Source organism: Oryctolagus cuniculus, chromosome 7 (assembly GCF_964237555.1).
Source record: "Oryctolagus cuniculus chromosome 7, mOryCun1.1, whole genome shotgun sequence".
NCBI classification, from domain to species: Eukaryota; Metazoa; Chordata; class Mammalia; order Lagomorpha; family Leporidae; genus Oryctolagus; species Oryctolagus cuniculus.
Window position 1 is genome coordinate 69915914 of NC_091438.1, and position 23120 is coordinate 69939033.

General features: G+C 41.3%; 1 protein-coding gene across 10 annotated transcripts in view; it reads right to left on the minus strand.

Annotated features, from left to right (window-relative positions):
• CDC14A (cell division cycle 14A) overlaps positions 1-23120 on the minus strand; it is a 189698-nt gene that overhangs the window by 111944 nt on the left and 54634 nt on the right. For 9 of the 10 annotated variants that reach the window (XM_070077983.1, XM_070077980.1, XM_070077981.1 and 6 more), the window contains one exon: positions 2894-2973. The exons of the other annotated variant lie outside the window; for it this stretch is intronic. In XM_070077983.1, the coding sequence (XP_069934084.1) occupies positions 2894-2973 (80 nt within the window). The remainder of the gene's footprint in view (positions 1-2893; positions 2974-23120) is intronic. 10 annotated transcript variants of the gene reach the window in all.

A 23120-nucleotide genomic window follows, 5' to 3' on the forward strand; every position in this document is an offset into this window, starting at 1 on the left:
TTGAACTATGTGAATATATTTATATTTTCAAATATTTAAATAAAAACATGGAAAAATGGGCTACAGTTGTGATCACTCTGATTCAATTCTATGGCGAGCAGTAATAATTTTCTTACTAGCATTTCTTCTATTATGGTCTTGCTAATTCTTCAAAAATTCTACCTCTTAAGGAACAAATTAATTGCCAAGGACAAGAAAGATAAAATATAATTATATTTAAAGAAAGAATTTATCCCCTCCTCCAACATTTTCATCTAAATTGACAAGAAGAAGAGTAAGTCTCATCCAGCCAGTGAAGGGGAAATATACACCCTCTTTGGCAAGGATACCACAAGCAGAAAAATTAATACATACATTCCACTTGTAAATTTTTAAATAACTATATTGTTCATCGGGCCTATTTACCGGCATTACAATTTCATAGGTGTTACAGCATTGCAGTTTCTAGGTGCACGTAGATTTTCAAAATAACAACAGGAAAACTGCAATTACTTTTCTGATTTGAAAAACAAGTTTGACGAGGTCTGTCTGCAGGAAAAGTGCATCAGTCACCCCCAGAGTCAGTGCCTCCTCTCTGGGCTCCTGCCACAGAGCCCTTCCGAAGCTGCCTCATACCACACATGCTTCCATAAGGCGCACCTGTGCCAACTTCACCTCCTCCATTCTCCACCTGCCAAACCCTTGCCCTCCTGTAAAGCTCAGTGTAAGTGAGTTTCCCAAATCCCTGTCGGAATTCACCGTTCCTTCTATTTCTGTGCAATCTAACTGTTATTTTGTTTGTTTGTTTGTTTGTTTGTTTGTTTGTTTGTTTTACAGGGAGAGGCACAGAGGGCTCCCATCTGCTGGTTCACTCCCCAGATGCCTGCAACAGCCAGCTCTGGGCCAGGCAGAAGCCAGGAGTCAGAAACGTGGGTGGCATAAACCTAGTTACATGAGCCACCACGACTGTGTTCCAGGGTCTGCAACAACAGAAAGCAGAAAGCAGAAGTCAAGGACAGGGCCAGGTATCAAACCTAGGCACTCCAATATGAGACATGGTATCCTAGCCACTAGTCCAAACACCCACCCTGAACCTAAACATTTTACGGTTAATTTTGTGCCTACAGATCTGTCCTGCCCCTCTCAAATGTGAGATCATTAGAAGAAATAGCTCTTATTCATATTTATATCCTTATGGATAATCTTTGTCTCTTATCAACAACAACATCATTACTAACAACAACAGATAGACAAAGACCAGGTACTGCACTTGGCATAGTGAGGAAAGCATTACCTCATTTAATAAAGATAGTCCTATTTTACAGATAAGAAAACTGAGGCTCAGAGATGATAGAGTAGTTTTCCCAAAGTTATTTACACCTAGGGCAGATATAAGAAACAGAATGAGGCTTCGACCCCGGTCCCTGCTTCCAAAGTGTACACTCTCAGCCACTTTGCTTAGAACTTAGGGAGGGTCATTAACAGCGTCAGTGTTATCCTTTATGAAAAAAAACAGAATTGTATTTTGCAAAAGGCTTTCAAAGTCCAGGAGCCCTTAGAAGTGAAGGGGGGAAAAAAGAGAGCTTTCCATCATCATTCATACTCTTTTACACAAAACCTGTCACTTTCTATCTGTCCTTAAGGGATATTTTCCTCTCAGGTCCCAACCCCAGGCCTATGCCCTTTGAGCTTGTTGAGAAAAATAAGCTCAATGGGTGTTCTTCTGCCTTGTCCCTCCTCCTGCCTTCACACCCTCCTGTGTCTCTCCTATGCATCTCCAGTGGTCTCAAACAGTTGGGAATCCCTTGGATCTTGAAGGATTTCCTTTTAATTTATTCATTTAAATATTTATACTAGCAATAAGGGCATCATAGTGCAGTAGTAAAACTACCAGTTGAGACACCTGCATCCATGTCCAGGTTCGAGTCCCACCTGTACATCCACTCTAGCTTCCTGCTGTGAACACCCTAAGAGGCAATAGGTTATGGCTCAAGGACTTGAGTCCCTGCCATCCACATGGGAGACCCAAACGGTGTTTGGGGCTCCTGTCAACAGCCTGGCTGTTGCAGGCATTTGGGGAGTGAACCAATGGATGAAATATATCCCCCTGCCTGCCTTTCAAATAAATGAAAATAAATTTTCATTTGCTAAAAGCACTTCTCAATGTGGACACAGAGGCCAGCACTCTCTGGATTTACACCAAGCAGCAGGAGGAAGATGAACAATAAGGAGTCTCCTCAGCTGAGCCATTCCTTTCTAGCCTTAGAAATTATGATAATTAAGCAATTCACATGTCTGTAGATTTGGACACACATAAGCAAAAATATGAGAATCATTCACAATTCTATCAGATGACGCTTCTTCATTCCTACTATGTAGACAAGTTCAAGTTTTCCCCAACTTTAAGAGACTTTCTTCAACTGATCTTTACAAAACATTCTTTTCCAACACTATAATGAGAGGCTTCCTGAGGATGGAAGCCAGATTCGTGTCCTAAACATGGAAGGCACTCAGGATGACTATATCCCCAGTCCCAACATGCAGTCAGAGCTCAATCAATGCTCATGAGATGAAAGAATGAATGGAAGAACCGGTGATGTAGATTACTGAAGTCTAGTAAATCGTGTCATAGGTATTAGCACATAAGACAGGTACTCTTTTTGCTGCAAGTCAACTCTAAAACATGGAACTCAAGGAGAGACCCCTAAAAAAAAGAAATTATTTTATTTTTACCTAGCTAGGGGTAAAGTCTGCCAAATGAAATAACTAAAGCTCACACCTCACTTCATTCCACGTAACACTGTGGTCACAGCCTTAAAACTACTGCAAACACCTTAATGTAGCACTGAAGTAGTCAGCTCTCTCTGAAGCACTGCCCAGCTGAGGAGATAGGCCTGAATGGAAGCACTTATACCTGAATGGAAGATAGGAATTGTTGGAGCCAGATAGTAGTGCTCTGTAGGCTTCTTCTGGGGTCTTCTTCAAATAGATTACCTAAGACAGATAAACAGCAAAATGAGAACATCACCAAAGAACGGCACAAAACTAATTCCTCACCAGATCTGCATTTGAGTGCTTCCAACACAGTCATCGGGATAAAGTTGGTCTTTAGACAGCAACTTGAGCTGCCAACATTTCCTTTTCAGCTAAGATGAGCAGCGGCCTTTGGCTTACAAATGGGTGAGAGCTTGCAGAGGCAAATTCATTAAGAGGCCATCTAGGGCTGTTTATCAGGCACATTGATGGACATCGTTGACAGGAACAACCATACCTTCAGAATACCAAGTGCTCACCAAAGACCGGTGTGGGCCTCCTTGTCCTTCCTAGAAGGTCTGGCATGAACTAGTTCAGTGCCTGGTGAAGTCTGGAAGACACTCTATGGTGAGTGCAATATTCATCAGATAGCTATTGGGAGCTCTGTTTGCTCTGAGAAAAGTCAGTGTTGCTCTCTTAAAGCTCAATAAATTCACAAGGAAATGGGAAAAAATGGGTGCAGGTAAGAGCACTGCACAATGCATTGGCTTAGCTCTTGACACCAGTGGTGCTTAAATCCCCGTGGCTCAGCAGGATGAACTAATCTTCAAGAAACACACACAAAGGAGCTCTCAAAACCAGTAAACAACTTCCATCTAACCAGATCATGGCCCATGTAGTCTATGCCAGGCACTCTACCAGGTACTGGTATGTCTCATAACAGAATTCACATTCTTGTGGGGTAAAGACAATAACTAAAAATATAGCCTGAAATCTTGGCTGAAAAGGAATTATCAGAGCCCTGGAAAGAGAGAAGTGGATTGCTTGAGGTAGGTATGGGATGGGGGGGGGGAGGGTCTGGATGACCTTTAAGGGTGAGATCTGCGGGGGAGAAGAGGTCAGTGTGGAGGCTGGGAAGGAGCAAGCCAGGCAGAAGTAAGGAGCAACACAATGCATGGCAACAGTTTGGTTTTATTCCAAGTGTGGTTTAATATTTTAATAATGGGCCAAGGGCACTGGTCCTTTTCCTCTATAGCTTTGATCAAAATTAATTTCTAAAATCCTCTCTATCAGGAATTATGAGGGTTTTTTTTTTTTAAGATCTATTTGGTTTATTTGAAAAGCAGAGTTACAGAAACAGAGGTAGGACAGAAAGAGAGAGATCTTTCACCCGCTGGTTCACTCCCCAAAGGGCCACATGGCCAGGGCTGGGCCAAGCTGAAGCCAGGAGCCTGGAACTCCAATGCTGGTCTCCCACATGAGTCGCAGGAGACCCAAGTACTTGGGTCATCTTCCGCTGGTTTCCCAGGCACATTAGCAGGGAGCTCAATCAGAAGCCGAGCAGCCGGGACTTGAACAAGTAGCTCATATGGGATGCCAGCATCACAGTTGGTAGCTAAACCCGCTGTGCGACAATGCTGGACCCTCTACCCAGAATTAATATTATTTCCTTAATATGCCACAACATCAAAACCCTATGCATTTCAATGACAAGAATGACAGAGTCCCAGTTCTCAGAAATAGGGGTTTTATTTCTATTTACAAAGCATCTTTGTACATTAAGCTATATTACTAGCAATGTATTACATGTGTTCACTTAATAATTTCCAGAATACAAACCACCTCAATTCTGAATTCTCTAAGGACAGAAAACTAATGTCTACAGATAAAATGTACTTCTGACTTTAATAACAAAGCCCCACATTCATTTAGCAAGGAAATATGAAAGTCTGATTTTTTTAAGGTAATTGTGTATAAAACGAAAACAGCACTACAAATTAAACTGCGAAAGTGCTAAACAAGACATAAGGCACAGATCCTACAAATGAAGAATCGTGACTGTAGCTGCAGCTCCAATTACACAAACCCATTTAAAAAACAACCCTAGGTTTAAAGTCTGTTTTTGGTAACAAGTGTTAGAACAGGATTCTACTGCGTCCTAACAGGTAGGTTAGATAACAGAGCTGGTTACAACACCATGGTTGCTCAGGCCTAAAGATGCTGCAGCACTGGAAAGTCGACTACAGCTGCTAAAAGGCAACACTCCTAGTAGAAAGCCTCTCTGTTTGGATTAGATAATTAATGCTTATCCAACAACCTCTGAAGAGCAAAAATACATCTCCCACCTTAGGAGCAATTAGGATAATTCCCTTTCGTTTGGAGGCAGTCATTCTGCAGGAGGGAAGCCAGCCAGAGTGAACGACTTCTTCAGACAGGCGAGCCCAAAGGGCTTCGCTCCTCATCTTACCTGCATGACTTAGTACACAGGACCCGTGTTCTCACACTGTAAGATGAGAGTCTTTGTTTTTATTTTTATCCCAGTGTTAAATTATTAATAAGTGCAAAGTGAAACCCAACAGGGGCCATCTAAATTCCAGGAAGATTCCTGGGGCACCTTTCACAGGCTGACCTTTCACAAGCTGAAGGCAAGTATTTGGGGCAGAGGGGGAAATGCTCTCCAGATAAATGAGTGCACTACTGAATAAACACGGCTGGGAGACTAAAATGCCAAATTCCATCACTATGTCCCTAAACCTGTTTATACAGAATACTTGAAACTTGTATAACTTAAATAAAGTTTTTTTAAAAAAATGCCAAGTTCCATTTTCCTAAGAGGAATAGGTCATGGATTCCTTTGTCACTTCTTCTGAGACATATACCCTGATGAAAAAGAGACAGAGATTGGTGTCAGCATTGAGGCATAGCTGGTTAAGCTGCTGCCTGCAATACAGGCATCCCATATAGCTGCTCCACTTCTGATCCAGCTCCCTGATACTGGTCTGGGAAAAGCAGCAGAAGATGGCCCAAGCGCTTGGGCCCCTGTACCCATGTGGGAGACCTGAAAGAAGCTCCTGGCTCCTGGCTTAGGCCTGGCCCGGCCTAGATTGTTGTGGCCATCCAGAGAGTGAACCAGCAGACAGAAGATTCTCTCTCTCTTCTCTCTTTCCTTCCCAACCCCACTGTAACTCTGACTTTCAAATAAATAAATAAATCTTTTTAAAAGAGAGAGAGAGACAGAAAGAGAACAGAAACAGACTGTGCCTGTTAAACTTTCAGAAGGAAACTGCCATTGATTCAGCCTTGCTGTTGAGAAATCTGATGTTCAGAAGGGAAAGAAACTTTTTAAACTCACATTGTTGCTCTTTGATGAAGTCAGACTTTGAACAGAGATCTGACTCCAAAAATCCGGGAGAAAAGTTCCCACTCTTCCAAGTCTCCAAAGACCATTACACTTGACTTTTAAAATTGTGTTAAAAAATAATAAAAAAAAAAATTAGGCGTTAACAGGAGTTGTCTCGAAGGAGTAGGACTGGGGGAAGGACTAGAGGGAGAATACAGAACTGTCTATATATTTCCTACACTCATGATATTCTTTTTGTAGTTTGTACAGATGAGTGCAAATGTGTTTTTTAAAGGGAAGTAATCAAATCACTTACGAAATGTGGAAAATGTACTTTTTTAAAAAAAGATTTATTTTTTTATTTATTTGGAAGAGTTACACAGAGAGAGAAGGAGAGGCAGAGAGAGAAAGAGGTCTTCCATTCACCAATTCATTCCTCAATTGGCCGCAATGGCCGGAGCTATGCCAATCCGAAGCCAGAAGCCAGGAGCTTCTTCTGGATCTCCCACACAGGTGCAGGACCCAAGGACTCGGGCCATCTTCTACTGCTTTCCCAGGCCATAGCAGAGAGTTGGATCAGAAGTGGAGCAGCTGGGACTCGAACTGGCACCCATATGGGATGCCGGCACTGCAGGCAGCGGCTTTACCTGCTATGCCACAGCACTGGCCCCAAAAATGTAATCTTTCTAAAAGTAAAATCTATGGGCAAGTGTTTTGCCCTAGTAGTAAGGTGCCCTTTGGACATTTCATCCCACATCACAGCACCTGGATTTGAGTCCAAGCTCCACTCCAGTTTCCAGCTTCCTGCTAAGCCACACCCTGGGAAGCAGCAAGGATGGCTCAAGTAGTTGGGTTTCTGCCACCCATATGGGAGACCTGGACTGAGTTGCTGGCTCCCAACTTTTGCCTAACCCAGTCCTGCCCATTGCAGGCACTGGGGAATGAACCAACGATGGGAGATCTTCTCTGTCTCGCTCTTGGTCTTCCTCTTTCTCTGTGTCTCAGTCTCTGCTTCTCAAATAAATAAAAATTTTTAAAGTGAAACATAAAAATAAAATCTACAGTGCTCAAAAATGTATTACCAGATATTCTAATATTTCTAAAACTATTTTATGAATAAAATTAATTTCAAAGCATCTTTTAAGTATAATTTTTCCTTTTCTAGTTTTAAGGGTAAAAAAATAATATGCTGCCCAGTCTTCCATTAAATATTAGCATAAATAAATCCAAATTGGAAGAATGCTCCCAAACTTGGCATTGATACAACTGAACAAAAGCCACTTGTGAGCCATATGTGTTTTCACTTCTAAAATTGCCCTATCCTTTCAGGAAGTCATAGAAACTATCTCAGGAAATTAACATTTAATATATACTTCCTTATGTTTAACTGGGCAGGAGTCAGCCAATGAAAGTGATTTTTTAATGCCAGGTATCAAAATAAATTAATAAAAGATTCTTAAAGAGCCAGTACTGAAACATATATGTGATCAATAGTTACGAGGTTTTTATTTAAAATGTAAGCACAGTACTACAAGGCAGCATAATTGATACTATTTAATAGTAAGTCAATGATGTCAAAGTTCAATTAATCAAACATTAACTTTCTCAACTTCAGTTTATGTACCACCGTGTACCCCCTTTAACTTATGTCAGTTCTGACGTAAAGTGTCTTGTATACTTGCTATAAATGAAAAACATGCTACTGAGTCTACACATGAATTAATACTAAAATACATAACTTAAAATTTTAAATGTGAAGCCAGCATTGTGGCATAGTGGGTAAAGCTGCTGCCTGCAATGCCAGCATCCCATATGGGCGCCAGTTTATATCCTGGCTATTCTACTTCTGATCCAGCTCCCTGCTAATGTACCTGGGAAAGCAGCAGAAGATGGCCCAAGTGTTTGGGTCCCTCCTACCCACATAAGAGACCTGGAAGAAGTTCCTGGCTTCTTGCTTCAGATTGGCTCAGCTCTGGCCATTGTGGCCATTTGGGAAGTGAACCAGTGGATGAAAACTCTCTGTCTGTCTGTCTCTCTCTCTCTCTCTGTGACTTTCAAAATAAATAAAAATAAATCTTAAAAATTTTTAAATATTTGTGTATACAATGAAATGAAAAATAATGTAAAAAATACCAAGGTTGTATTTATTTTATAGATCAATACCAGACCAACATAAATAAAAGTCCTCTTAGAATTCATGTGAAAATACTTATAAATCTATTCTTTTTAAGCTAAATCCTATGATTGTTAAATCCTTAAAGCCTGTCAAAAATAACATATATGAATTTCAGGGGCATCTTGCAATTTACAACCTCTCTTGTCATTTTCAACTCCAATAATTTAATCTCTCTGATACACAAGAGGTGATTCTCAAAACAACCAATGGCTTAATAGAGTCTAAACCAGACTCAAAGCTTACTATGTGTGTGGCTTTGCTTTCAGGTGCTACTGTTTCCCCAGACAAGCCATATGGCAAAGAGCAACACACACACACACACACACACACACACACAGAGTATATTTTAAAATAAAACTTGTGCCCCTATGTTTACCATATTTTGTGATTTGGAAAGTCTAAATACTCTCAGGTCTCAGTTTGGCCATCTCAGAGAGTGTTCATCAATTTTGGCCGTTGGTTTCCTGTTGTTTAATATTTTACTTGTTTAAAAAGAGGAAACAAATGCTGAGAATAGCCTTTCCCAGTTAGGCACTTCCACTGGAAATTATAAGATAGCTTTGAAATTAGCATTCCAAACATTTCTGAGTCAATTAAATTTTCTTCAAAATGGAAGTTTCCAGAAAACACATGTGATTACTTGAAATAGTCTAGAAGCACCAAGATTAACCAAATATAGAGGATGTATGCCAAAAAGGAGAGTCTTTTTTTTTAACGTTTCAGACAACCATATTTAGCCCACACAGAATACTGAATTTGCACACTCAGAGATGTGTGCTTTGGATCGGCGCAGCACCGGCCGTAGCTGTCATTAGGGGAGTGAACCAACAAAAAGAAGACCTTTCTCTCTGTCTCTCTCTCACTGTCTATTAACTCTCTCTCTCTCTGTCCCTCTCTCTCACTGTCTAACTCTGCCTGGCAAAAAATTTAAAAAAAAAAAAAAAGTTGCACAGTTCACACTAGGTGTCAGGCACTATACTAGGCATAATTTGGCTCATAAATCCTCACAACCCCCCTGAAGGAGGTCCCATCATTCTCTACTTTCTGTTTCACAGGTCCAACACTGCAAATCACTTGCTCACAGTCACCTGGCTACAGCGCAGGGGCGTCAGGCATCCTGGTCGCTGAGAGACACTCACAATCACTTCCTCCTGGGCACCTCACAGCTGTGTTGGGATTATTTCCCTTGATTCCAAAGCGGAAAGCTTCTAGAATGAGGAATCACATCTTCTTCCCAATGCTTCAAAAAAGTCCATGGAAAATGGAATTAAAAGGTTTTTTTGTTTGTTTGTTTGTTTTTGTTTGGTTTTTTTTTTTTTTTTGCAAAACATTTTGAAATCCCTGAAGTTATTTTGAATGCACATTTGCCATGAACTTTTCGAAGACCCCTTCATATGTTCTGTGACTGACTACTTTTAACTTGCAAGGTACTGACAACAGTGCAATCTTCCCAGGGAGTGACTTCAGCTTAATTAACAATTAGTGAAGGAAAGTTCAAAGAAATGTGTCACTGACACTTTATTGGTAATGCCCAGGGAAGCTCATAAAATTAATTTTTTGAGAGCCCAGATGTATGGAAGCATCCAACTAGGTAGACTCAATTCTACAACGAGGGACTAAAAGAGAAAGTAACAGGGGCAAACGCTGTGGCGCAGTAAGCTAAGCCTCTGCCTGAGGCGCCAGCATCCCACATGAGCACAGGTTCATATCCCAGCTGCTCCTCTTCCAATCCAGCTTTCTGTTTATGGCCTGGGAAAGATGGCCCAAGTGCTTGGGCCTCTGCACCCATGTGGGAGACCCAGAAGAGGCTCCTGGTTCCTGGCTTCGTATTGGCTCAGCTCCAGCCATTGCAACCATTTGGGGAGTGAACCAGGGGGATAGAAGACCTCTCTCTCCCTCTCTCTCTCTGTAACTCTGAATCTCAAATAAAATAATAAAATCTTTTCAAAAGAGAGAGAAAGTAATAAAGGGACTGATTTAAAAACTAAAAGCTGGGGTCAGTATTGTGGTGCAGCAAGTGACAATGTTACTTGCGACCGAGTCCCAGCTACTCCACTTGCAATCCACCTCCTGGCCAATATGCCTGGAAGCACCAGATGATGGCCCAAGTGCCTTGCCACCCACATGAGAGGCCAGGATGGAGTTCCTGGCTCCTGGATTTGGCCTGGCTCAAGTCTGACTGCTGCAGCCATTTGGAGAATGAACTAGTAGATGGAAGATCTCTCTCGCTTTCTTTTTCTGTCTCTCCTTTTCTCTTTCACTCCACTATTTGAATAAATAAATCTTTAAACAACAACAGCTAAAAGCTCTGGTTCATATAATTTGCATTTGTTTCTAGAGACTTTTGAAAGAGTGAAAGCCTCCTCTCAGGTCCCCACAGTCGGCCTCCCCCTTTCCTTGGGGCTATTCTGAAGCTACACTCATCCACTCCAACACCTGCTAAAAGGCAACCACCAGGAGGTGAGCCAGAACACAAATCACCAGAGACGGCTAGGATTCAACCACGTCTTCAATGTACTTAATGTTGACAACTGACACAGGGACACGCACACATATGAAGACATAGGGAGAGTCTGCAACCTGATTAAAGAACTGAAGACACTGACAGTAAGGCCCCCAAAGCAGTCTGGGGAACTGTCCACGAATTGAAAAAGACTGAAGACTAAGCCTGCTTTGTGTCATGAAAGCCATTTCATGGCCACCTCCTGCCCTTCCTTGAGGTCATGCCTGTCATGCCAGGCAGCCTTCTTTGGAAATGAGATGAGAACAAGCACTCGCCCCGTGCTCTCAAAGCTCTCCCTCCTTCTCCAAATTCTTACCCCAGTTTGTTTCTATGAAGACTTGATTTAGTCCTTCTCAATGAGGCTGCAGGCTACTGAGAGAACATTTCCATCTCTTCCCCATCTGCAGAACTCAACATTGTGCCTGGCACACAGCACACACTCAAAAAACCACTGGCAGCTGCACAAACAAGCAGTGGGAGGAAAGAGGATATTTTATGTGTGAAGAAACATGACAGACTCAAGGAGCACTGACTGGCCAGAGACTGAGGAGGCAGCAGCAAGTGGGGGTTAGGCACCCAGAGTCCACCTGCCTGGGTTCAAATCCAACTTTTCACCTATGTACATCTAGGCATTAATTCTCTAGGCTTCTGTTTCCTTAGGAGTCCTTATGGAGACATAACTGTAGCCACCTCATAAAGTTATTTGTTGGGAAGATTAAATGAATTAATAATGTATGTAAAATGCCCAGAACTGCATCTAGCACTTAGCAAGGAACCAAAGAATGACAGAATTTTGATCCCGAAGGAATTTTTCTACTTCTTACCAGCTCTATCCATGTGAATCTAGATCCATGACTGCTACTGTTTCTCGTACCTGAGCCCTAAAGCCTGCCTATACATACATATGTCAAAACATGAGGTTGTAAATATCACTTGTGATTGTGACATACCAAAACCAAAACACGCAGACCATCATTTAGTTCAGCCTCTCATTTTCAAGGACAAGCATTGATTCCAGCCTCAGTTCCGCCTCTTCAAACAGGCTCCCACATCTCCTGGTTCCTTAATACCAACAACCATAAAATAAATGCCACTGGACCCTGTTTTATCAAATCTACTGTCAAAATATCAGAAGATCCCTGAGGTGGCTTATGTCTTTCCAAAAAGTACATGCAAACAGAGAAGATTTTATTTTACTAGTATTGTACTCATTTTTCCTATGTGAACTTCTTATGAGAAAAAGAATAAGATTACCAGGTTGCGTATATTATTAGAGGAAAGCAATTACCAGTTACTTGCAATGAACGAACCACAGAAACCCGTGAAAAGAACATCCACAAAACACACCATGAGGCCAGCACCTCGGCACACTGCTGAAATACAAACCGTCTACAGTTTCTGCTTTGGGTCCCAAGACTTGTTTCTCAGACTTCTTAAATGTCAGGCATTTCACTTAGAAACTGCTTTTTCCTGAAGACAGCATTAAAGGCTTTATTGTCATATATAAGCACCAAAACAAAACTGTTTAGCAACCTTTCCTTCTTAATCATTTCCTCCTATTATATTCAGTGGCTGAGAAAACAACATCTGCAGTCAACTTTATAAATTTAAGCAGGAAAAAGTCATGTACTGCTCAAATGCACAAATGATTCCACTTTAATTCTAATTGCCTTTGGAAATAGAAATCCTCGGTGTTAAACAACCACTTACAAATTAGAAAGTCTGATGACGAACCAAACATGTAACACTCAACTGTATATTTAAAGCAACCTATATTTTAGTCCATCTCAAATCCATTTTAATTCTATCCTTTTAGCTAAATAGTCCAATTAAAACAGAGTAAGAATTAATGCTTCTTGTCTCCTACAACCTTGGTTGAACACATTGTAAAAGAAATAAGTCACGGGGCCAGCGCTGTAGGTTAATCCTCTGCCTACAGTGCCGATATCCCATGTGGGCGCCGGTTCTAGTCCCGGCTGCTCCTCTTCCAATCCAGCTCTCTGCTACGGCCTGGGAAAGCAGTAGAAGATGGCCCAAGTCCTTGGGCCCCTGCACCAGCATGGGAGACCCAAAAGAAGCTCCTGGCTCCTGGTTTCAGATCGGTCCAGCTCCCACCATTCAGCCATTTGGGATGGAAGACCTCTCTCTCTGTCTCTCCCTCTCACTGTCTGTAACTCTACTTGTCAAATAAATAAATAAAATCTTTAAAAATAAATAAAAAAGAAAAAGAAATAAGTTATTCTTCCTTTTATTCAAGTTTTGAGTCTACTGAAAATCACAGATTATGAGGGCAGCAAAGTACAAGACAATGCATCCACTTAGCAAACATGGAAGCAAGGTTAGCGATACAAGTGAGGCAGAATCTGACATCAAGTATCTCCATCACTTATTCCTACTCCAAATATTTAAAACTCTGGCATTTTTCTGAAAACAAGGTCAAGAGAGATTGTGCTTTTTGTGTGAGCTGCTATTTGCTCTGAAATACTCTCATGTGACATCTCTGCTTTCCATTTTCAGTTGAAGTCAGAAACTGATGTACAGTCAACATCCATTTGAGAATTTATTTGGAATGGAAATATTCTTTCCATCCCCCTCATGGGTGTAATTACAATGAAACCAGGAAGAGATCTCATCAGAGAGCAATTTGGGAGAACTGCACACAACATTCGCCATGTGCTTCTTCAAGTCTATTTTGAAGGGACCCAGAATCCAGAAGTGACAGCTACAGGCAAGGCAAATAGACATCTCTTGATCTAATTGTCTGAGCGACACTATGGCCTTTTTCTGCCTGAGGCAAACACACAGTCCAACATAGACATGGTTGAGCTGGTTCTATCACACTGAAGTAGCCCAACCTCTTATTAAGCAAACCAAGGAAACAGCAAGCCAAGGTTCTCAGTATGCAGAAGTCAAAAGGAATCCATCAAAGAGGGAAAGGAGAAAATGTTTGGTCCCAAGAAAACCTGAGTGGCCAGTCTCCCACAAGCCAACAACACACAGGGAACCACGACCCTGTCTCTCATCCAGCACTCAGCATCAAAAGGCAGTCTCTGTGTAAAGCACAAAACCAGACTCGCTCCAGAATATCACTTGAATAATATATTCTCAAACCAAATGCTTTCACGCTAAATACTCCTGGTGCTGAGTTTCACGATCACTTCTGGGTATAATACGAACTTTATCTCAAAAACTTTTCAAATGAAGAAACCTAAGTGAAATAAAGAGAGAAAAATGTGTTCATTAAGTCAAGGGCTTTTTGATCAAACTTGGAAAACAAAGAATCACAATTCATTTCTGATGAAGATACCGATGACAGCTCCATTGTAATAGACCATGGTTTAATGTTTGAATCCTCTTAAAACCCATTAACAGTTACATCAAGTTCATAACTTGCAAATGAGTTACCATTCAGAAGTTAATCTGTAAAAGTTAACATTTCAAATTCTGCAAATAATTTGACAAAGATAAAATTTTAAGATTCATGGTTTCCAACGCTAGTCCAAAAATGATCATGATTCATACTAAAGTCACATATCCAAAATAAAATGTAGTAGAAAACATTATTTTTGAAAATCAGAAATAAAATAATTAAATGAATGTGTTCATTGTTTACATATTCTTCCCTCAATGCTAACACCTAAGGCTAGATTTGAAAAAATGAAGAAATCAATAGATATGCTTATAAAATTCTAAAATAGGAGCCAGTGTTGTGGCATAATGAGTTAAGCTGTCACCTGCAGTGCAAATATCCCATGTGGGCACAGGTTCCAGTCCCAGTTGCTCCACTTCCAATCTATCTGCTTGCTAATGCTCCTGGGAAAGCAGCGAACATGATTCAAGTGCTTCTGCCCCTGCCATCCTTGTGGGAGACGTATGAAACTCCTGGCTCCTGGCTACAGCCTGGCCCACCTTTAGCTATTGCAGTCATTTAGGTAGTGAACCAGAGGATGAAAGATCTCTCTCTCTCTCTCTCTCTCTCTCTCTTCCTCTCTCTCTCTTTCCAACCCTTCCTTTCAAATAAATAAAATAAGTCTTAAAAACTTATAAAGTAAGTCTTGAGTTAACTTGAAATGTTTGATATTTTCTTATATCTAATTCTACTTCAAAAATCTCTAACTTTCCTCAATATTTGAAATTAGGACTAGGATTGATTTCAAATCTGAGGCAGTAGGAAGAGAAAATCTTTCTTGATGTTACCAGAAGGAAATAATTGTTGAGAAAAGTGTCAAAAGGGGCTGCAGTTGCGGCACAGTGAGTGAAGCAGCTGCCTGCAATGCCAGCATCCCACATGAGCACAGTTCCAGTCCCAGTGGCTCCTCTTCTGATCTAACTCCCTGCTGTGTACTTGGGAAAACAGCAGAATATGGTCCAAGTGCTTGGGCCCCTGACACCCATGTGGCAGACCCAGACACACTTCCTGGCTCCTAGCTTTGACATGACCCCCAGCCCTGACCATTGTGGCCATCTGGGGAGCAAATCAGCAAATGGAAGACTCTCCCTCTCCCTCTCTCTCTCTCTCTCTCTCTCTCTGGCTCTCTGTGTCTTCCCCCTCTCTCTTCCTCTGTAATTCTGCTTTTCAAATAAGTAAATGCATTGCTTTTTAAAAAAAAAAAAGTCAAAAACTTCCTGAGCTTCCACAGGAAGAAGGAGGACAACAAACTTGCCAGGGGTGGAAGCCGTCTTGGGGTAGGGAGGGGTGGGGGTGGGTAGCTTCTTCCCATTGATTCAGTGCACCTTACAAACTGATCTCCTGAGAGGAGTAAGGAGGGAGACCAGATGATACAATATATTCATTCTAGTAAGTACAGTGTGTACCTGAGGAAACTTTTCTTAACTTAAGGATAAGTAAAAATAAACTATTTTAATTTAAAAAATTAAAGCCTTTTCAAATATAGTCATCTTATTCTTTTCAAATTTTCGGAAACCTGTAGGTAAGATATCCCAACATCAAAGGCAGAAGCCACACAGCATGTGAACTGAATTTCAGGTCTAGGATCTCATGGTAACTTGCAGCCTACTGTTCTCTGAACTCACTCAAGAATAGAAAGCTAACAATGAAGGCAAACAAGGAACTGGTTGTTCTCTTTCCATATTTACAAAAGGGTTGTTGCTTAGAGAATGAAGGAGAAACAAGAGCTTTGCCCTTGCCCACCAGTCAGGTGTTTGCAGAAAGGATTCTGTGGCAATTCTCCTATGCATTGGCCTGAACTGTTCAAACACATGCCACATGACAGGGTTGTCCTTCCAGAAGAAAAAAAATCAATCATTGTTAAACATGCATAGATTTGTTTAAGTAACTTTTTCCCCTAAATATGTTAGTTTACTAACTTCCTCAGACAGTAGAATGGAGACAAGTAAAGATAATTCCAACTTAAATAAAACTCAATGAAACCCAACCAACAAATCTAGGGCACACATACCCAAAGTAATTTCCTGTTTTTTAAAGAAAAGATGTATTTATTTAATTATGTTTTTGAAAAACAGATTAATAGAGAGAAAGAGATGGAGAGACAGAGAAGGAAAGAGATCAGCCATCCACTGGTTCACGCCCCAAATAGCTGCAACAGCCTGTGAACCAGGCAGAAGCCAGGAGCCTGGAACCCTATCCAGGTCTTCCATGTGGGTAGCAGGGACCCAAGTACTTTCACCATCTTCTAACTGGAAGCTGGATCACAGACAGAACAGCCAAGACTCGAACCTGTGCTCTAATATAGGATGTCAGCATTGCAAATGGCGGCTTAACCCACTGCAGCACAACACCAGCCCCTATTTGAAATTTCCCTCCTATTCTGGCTCTCAGAGGTGGGCAGACCTCACTTCTTCAAGAAAACAGCCCCCCTTCAACACTGGTCAGCAATTTCTCACTCCATAGTTTGACTAGCAGTAAGATATGCACTGCAGGTTTATTAGGAATAAGGAAAATCTGAAAGCAGAAGGAGACAGGAAAGGGAAGTGAGCAGAGATTCATTTCCTCATTCACCAGAGTTCCTGGTACCATGCACCACGGGTAATATCAGGAACAAAGTGCGTGCCACTGGGCTCCTGACTTCATCCACTATCCCAACCCAAGGGGCCCCAACTTCAAGTTCTCCTCAGAAAAACATTTAAAAATATTTTAACAGACAGATATCCTGACTTCTCCCTGGCATTCTAATTCACCAAATATGAAGTCTGCCCCATGGGTATTTCTGGTCGGAGGCCCATTGTTATAAGCTTTCTCCTTATATAACTCAGAAGGCTAATCACCTGAATTATATCACAGAACTACAAATAAACATTATCCTCTTATCTGTGAAGAGATCGTTGACATAAGAAAGGACGTTTACACTCCAGATAAAATTCCAGGAGAACATCAATAGGCTTAGCCAGTGTCCTTTACAACTCATGTAACAAATCCACCTCTTTGTTCATGTGTCAACTTGTAGGTACCATATTGTATCTGAGGGATATCAAAATGAAAACAACAGGAAAGCCAGACAGGTAGATAATCATATCACTATGGTATCAGAGCAAGAAAGAATTCAAATCATAGAGATAACTGTACCATGGAGAGCATCAAGTTGAGTTCTAAAAGATGTGTTTAAAAGTCTTTCTAAGGCACATCAGATCATTTCAACTCTCTAACAGCTTCCCATGTCATGGACAATAAAACCCAAATTTAACCGCACCTACAAGCCTGGCAGGGACCTCCGATCATCTCCCTTGCACATCAGCCTCTTCACTCTGGTGCTCCTACTCTACACACTCTTGGCCATGGTGCTGCAGTCATTCCCATCCTAAGCTCTTTGCACATGCTATCCTCTCTGCCTAGAAGGTTCTTCCTCCTCAACAGTGTAACTGCCACCACCTCACAGAGGGTTTCACTGAACTTTCAACCTGAAGGAGGCAGCCAGTTACCAGCATGTCACACCCGACCACCATGACTGACCTTCTGTCTGTAAGGACAGGGATTTTAACTCTCTTGTTCACTGCTATATCTTTAGTGCCAAGGTATCTGGCACAGGTGCTCAATGGATATTTGTTCAATGAACAAACAAATGAAACTGTGAGAAAAGACTGTCCCCTATTAAAAGGAATAGATTTTCTTAAACAGTGGAGGCCATGGAACTCTCCACTGTCCCCCTTTTTGACTAAGTTACCAGGAAATTCATGATTAAGCTATGAGCTTGAGTACCTTAGGGCCAGTTTCTATTACAAGTGACCAAAAAGCTCCAATGATAACAATACCACTATTCTCTAGATGAGCTAATTAAGAAAGGAGGAGAAAGAGGAAAGAAAAGCAAAGCCATAAGAAGAGAGAAGTTGTGAGAAGAGAGGAAGAAAAGAGAGGGGGAAGAAGTAGGGAAAACAGAAATGGAGTGAGAAAGGCACCCAGAATGGAAGATGAAAGATGAGTAACTCAAAGTACACACTCCGGTAACAAGGCTGAGAGGAAGAAGACTGGAATATCCCACTTCTGCCTCCTGTGACCAGTCCCTCCTTCATTCCTCTGGGTGTCCTAGTACAGTGAGGATAGGGACAAAGAGGGGTGGGGTAGGCAGGGAGGGCTCCTCTCTGAGGTGTGTCTTTTCTGTAAATTGATGAGGAATCACAGTGTACAGCTCCCCTAAAGCAGTTAGTGCTGCACAGAGCAACCTATTCTCTGGATCGCTCATTCCCACGCTAATCAGGGTAGATAGGTAAAAATCAGAGATGCTCAATCTCATCCTGAAGTATCTACCCCAAGGTCTAGGTCAACCAATGGTAAAGAAGAAGAAAGAAGGGAGGAGGAGAAGAAGGAGAAAAAGGAAGAGAAGACGACGAAGAAGACAAAGACGAAGAAGAACAAGAACAAGAAGAAAAAGAACAAGAACAAGAACAAGAAGAACAAGAAGTAGCAGCAGCAGCAGCAGCAGCAGTAGCAACCACCGCCGCCACTGCCAAAAATGTGCAATGGAATTAAAAGAGGGAATCCTAAGGTCCACATTCTGGGTAAATTTTTTTTAAAAAAATTAAATGTAATACAAGGATCTTACTTAACAACTTAATCTGATTTCCTCTTCCATGAATTCAGAAGTAAAATATTTTCATCATTCATACATAAAATCTAGTATCTACTATATTTTAACTATGTACTAATGATAGCACAAGTCCAATGCCAGGATATCCTAAAAGTCTTGAGATCTTTTAACTGATACATCTGATTTGCAGACAGGAAAACAAAATTATTTTAGAAACTGTTTTAGAATGCTAACCCCATTTTGTCACTATTTCCATTATATTTCACATATGTGTCTCTAGGAAAAAAATGAATCTTGGCTCTGGATAAAATATGTAGCTCATTTCAGATCAGAAGCGCTGCAGCGGAGGCCTCAGTGACAGCAGTCAAGGCAGGACCCAGGGCTAAGAGAACGGTAGTGCTGACTAGTCCACAGAGGACATGTTCCAAGGCAACAGTAGACATTTGAAACTTCACAAGTACTGAACATGCATATACTATTTTTGTCACTATCTACATACCTATGATAAAGTTTAGCTTATAAGTTAGGCAACAGGAGATTAACAAAATCAGCCAAAAATAAAACAGAAGAATTGTAACACTCTACTGTAGTAACAATTGAGTGAATGTAGACTCTCTCCCTCTTGCTCTCTCTGAATATCTTATTGTACTGTCCTCACCTTCTTGCGGTTATGTGAGATGATACATTGCCTACCTGAGGAGATGACGTGAGGTGAATGACATAGGTATCATGACTGAGCTTTACATAAGAATTGTGCACAAGAACTACCATACAGCCAAAGCAGCCATAGTCAATCTGAAAACCATCATGGCTACTAAGCAACCAACAGGTATGTAGTGTATACAGTGTGCATACAGAACATAGAGAAAAGTCATAGCCCACGCGAAAGAGAGCATGAGATTTCATCACAGCCCTACTAAGAATGGTACAATTTAAAACTTAGGGATTGTTCATTACTGGAATTTTCCACTCAGTATTTGTGACCCATGATTATCTATGGATAACTGCAACCACAAAAAGTGAAACTGTGCATAAGAGGGGTCTACTATTATATGATAAAGACTCTGAACCTGGAGTCTGTCTGCATCATTTCTTACATGCTGCTAACATGATCTCAGTTACCATGGGGAATCAAAATTCCCTCCAGGGCTGTTGGCTATCTCCTTCATTTTTTCATCCAGTAAAACAGCAGAGACAGGGGTCAGCACTGTGGCACAGCAGGGTATGCTGCCTCCTGCAACAACGGCATCCAATATGAGCACTAGTTCAAGTCCTGGATGCTCCACTTCCAATCCAGCTCCCTGCTAATGTGCCTGGGAAAGCAGAAGATGATGCCCCAAGTACTTGGATCCCTGTCACCCACATGGGAGACCCAAATGGAGTTCCGAGCTCCTGGCTGCAGCCTGGCCCAGTCCTGGCAGTTGGAGCCATTTGGGGAGTTAAACAACAGACAGAAAATCTCTCTCTCTCTCTCTCTCTCTCTCTCTCTTCTGTAACTCTGTCTTTCAAGTAAATTAATAAATCTTTTAAAAACAAACAGCAGAGATAAGCACTATACTGGACACTGGGACACAAATATGAGTTAGGACTCATCTCCTTACTCAGGAAGCTTGTTCTAATAGAAGAAAGATTGCAGAGCAGGTAACTGCAAAGAGCCATTCTAGTAGATTATGTTATGCACAATTAACTGCAAGACAAAGTGAGAAAAGCTAAAAGCAAGCCTTGTTCTGGGTCAGGTAGTAAAAAAAAAAAATGATAAAGTGAACAGCTGGGAGTGGGGAGGCAGCAGGGTGTAGGCAAACTAATTAGGGAGAAAACATCGGGAAAGTGTATCTGAGAAGGGCATCAGGGTTTTTTTTAATTAACTAAGAAATTTCACAAAGCAGGCCCACGGAATGACTCACACACCCACTCTCGAAAGAATTGCGAGTCTGAGTCATCCTACACTATGCATATTCACACGGAAAGGCTTGTCTGTCTGCTCATTAATTTGAAACTGTGAACCATGAATGTTAGTTACTTCCCTATTAAATAATTCTTTGAGGCACTGCAGCCATCTAAATATTTCTTTTACACTGAGGCAACACCTTCCCAGTCATACTGTGTACTTTTATTACCCATGAATTGGTTGTCTAACTACATCCCTGGCTTTAGCTCCTAATCAATTAAAACCTCGTATTTCCATAATGAAAATTAAAAGGCCCTACAAGCCTTTGGGGGAAGATGGCACAGAGGAAGCAAGGCTGAGACAGAAAAACAAGAAATATAATTAAGAAAGACACAGGGACAGAGGGGCCCTAACATGGGAAGCGAGGACTTTAAATGGGCACAGTCTACATTTATTAACATGACAACCATATTCTGACCACTAAAAAAATCTTAGGGACCTAAACAACACAGCAGCCTTCATATAAATGTAGTTAGTACCTCCTTTATTGAAAAGTTCACAAAAAACATATGCAGAGGGTTTTTAATGCTGTGAATTCACTTTCCATAATAGAGGAAAGGATACAATTTTACTCACTAGATCAACAGAAAACAAATTCTTTAAATAAAATGGACATAGACAAAAAAACCTGGATAAAGTGTAAAATGCCTTGTGACAAAGAGAACAGGGCACTACATTACTCATCAGTTCAAACTTAGAAACCAAGTCCCCTGTGGAGCTTAGACCCAATAGGCCAGGGAAGCACGGGCCCCAGTGCTGACCCAAACACAGGCTTTTCTCATTTGAGGCTGTCCCCAACTAAATAAATGCATGTGTTGGTTGCTATGAAGAAAGAAGGAGAAAAGGAGACGTTTGAGGGTAACAGTGATTTAGATCAAAGGGAGGTAAAAAAAGATAAATCATTTTACAAATTCACCTTTGCCCAAGACTCAAGTATCAACTGAATAAAAACCATCTGGGGCCAGTTGCACATCTTGCTATTTAGAGACAGGAGCCTCTGAGGGTTTTCTTAAACTGGTCATGTTAAATGTACCCTAACCATAATCACAGACTAAACTAGACCAGGCAAACAATCACCTGTACATTCAGTGCCAAATTCAATGCCCTAGAAAATATGTAAATGGAGCTAAACACAGTAAGGGCTGTTTTGTAAACTGTAGATCATAACCCACTAATGAGGAACAAAATCAATGTAATGAGAAAGACAATTTTTTTAATATTTATTTATTTGAGCTACAGAGGTAGAGAGAAAAATATAAGCAGGAAGAGGGAGACCCAGAGAGAGAGATTAATTTTCCATCCTTTGGTTTACTCCCCAATGGCCGCAATGGCCAGGGCTGAGCCAGGCCAAAGCCACGAGCTAGGAACTTCTTCCAGGTCTGCCACTATGCCTATAGGGGTCCAAGCACTTGGGCCCCCCTTCACTACTTTTCCAGGCCATTAGCAGGGAGCTGGATCAGAAGTGGAGCAGGCAGAACTCAAACTGTGCCCATAAGGGATGCCGTCTTGCAGGTGGCAGCTTTACCCACAACACTATAAAGCCAGCCCCTGACAATCTTCTTAATAATATAGAGCAGAATATAAAATATCAGTAGGCTTCACCATGTATGGTAACAATTGTTTCATGAACCTCTTGATTCTATCATACATGTGAAAGATGTGTGTGTACGTGTGTGTGTACTAAGTTGTAATGCAGATGTAAAATAGCTTTATGGTGAATTACAGCAAAAAAAAAAAAAAAAGCTTGAAAAATTCTGTTCTAAGAAACAGAATGAAATCACTTCATTCCTTGGTTCTGCTATTCCCCTACCATTCCTTACACTTGGACCTACCCTAAGACTTCCGAGAACATCACCAAAGAAAATATGAGAAGAGTTACCATTGCACCCAGTCAGTGCACAACAGTATGTAGTGTGCTTAGCCCATTGGCCAGAATGAAAGCTCAGATGCTGCCTGGAAGAGAGGGGTGTGACTAGTGCATCTGAGACACTACAGTAACACTGCTCTCTACTGGAACATTCTACCCATCCACACTACAAGCTGTTTTCACTCTTCCGCAGACTCTCATGGTTTAGAAGCAGTATATTATCCTTAAACTAGCATTGCTCAGTTACCCCCTGGACTGGACAAAGCTCCCAGCTGGGAACTTAGAGCTCTGAATTCCAGTCTCTCTTCACCTGCTGGGTCTGACCTCAGATAACCTCTCTGGGCTCAGGTTCTACAACTGAAACATGAGAAAGTAGGACTGGAGCTGGGCTCTGCCTAGTGAATTTCCTGGGGACATAATTCAGTGAGCCTGAAAAAGTGCATCTATTTTTAATTAGTATGTGCTTTCTTTGTAAATTAAAACAGCAAACACGGAGAAATGCATTCAGTATTACATTTCATCAAGGTGTATTCATTGGGCAAATAATCTCATT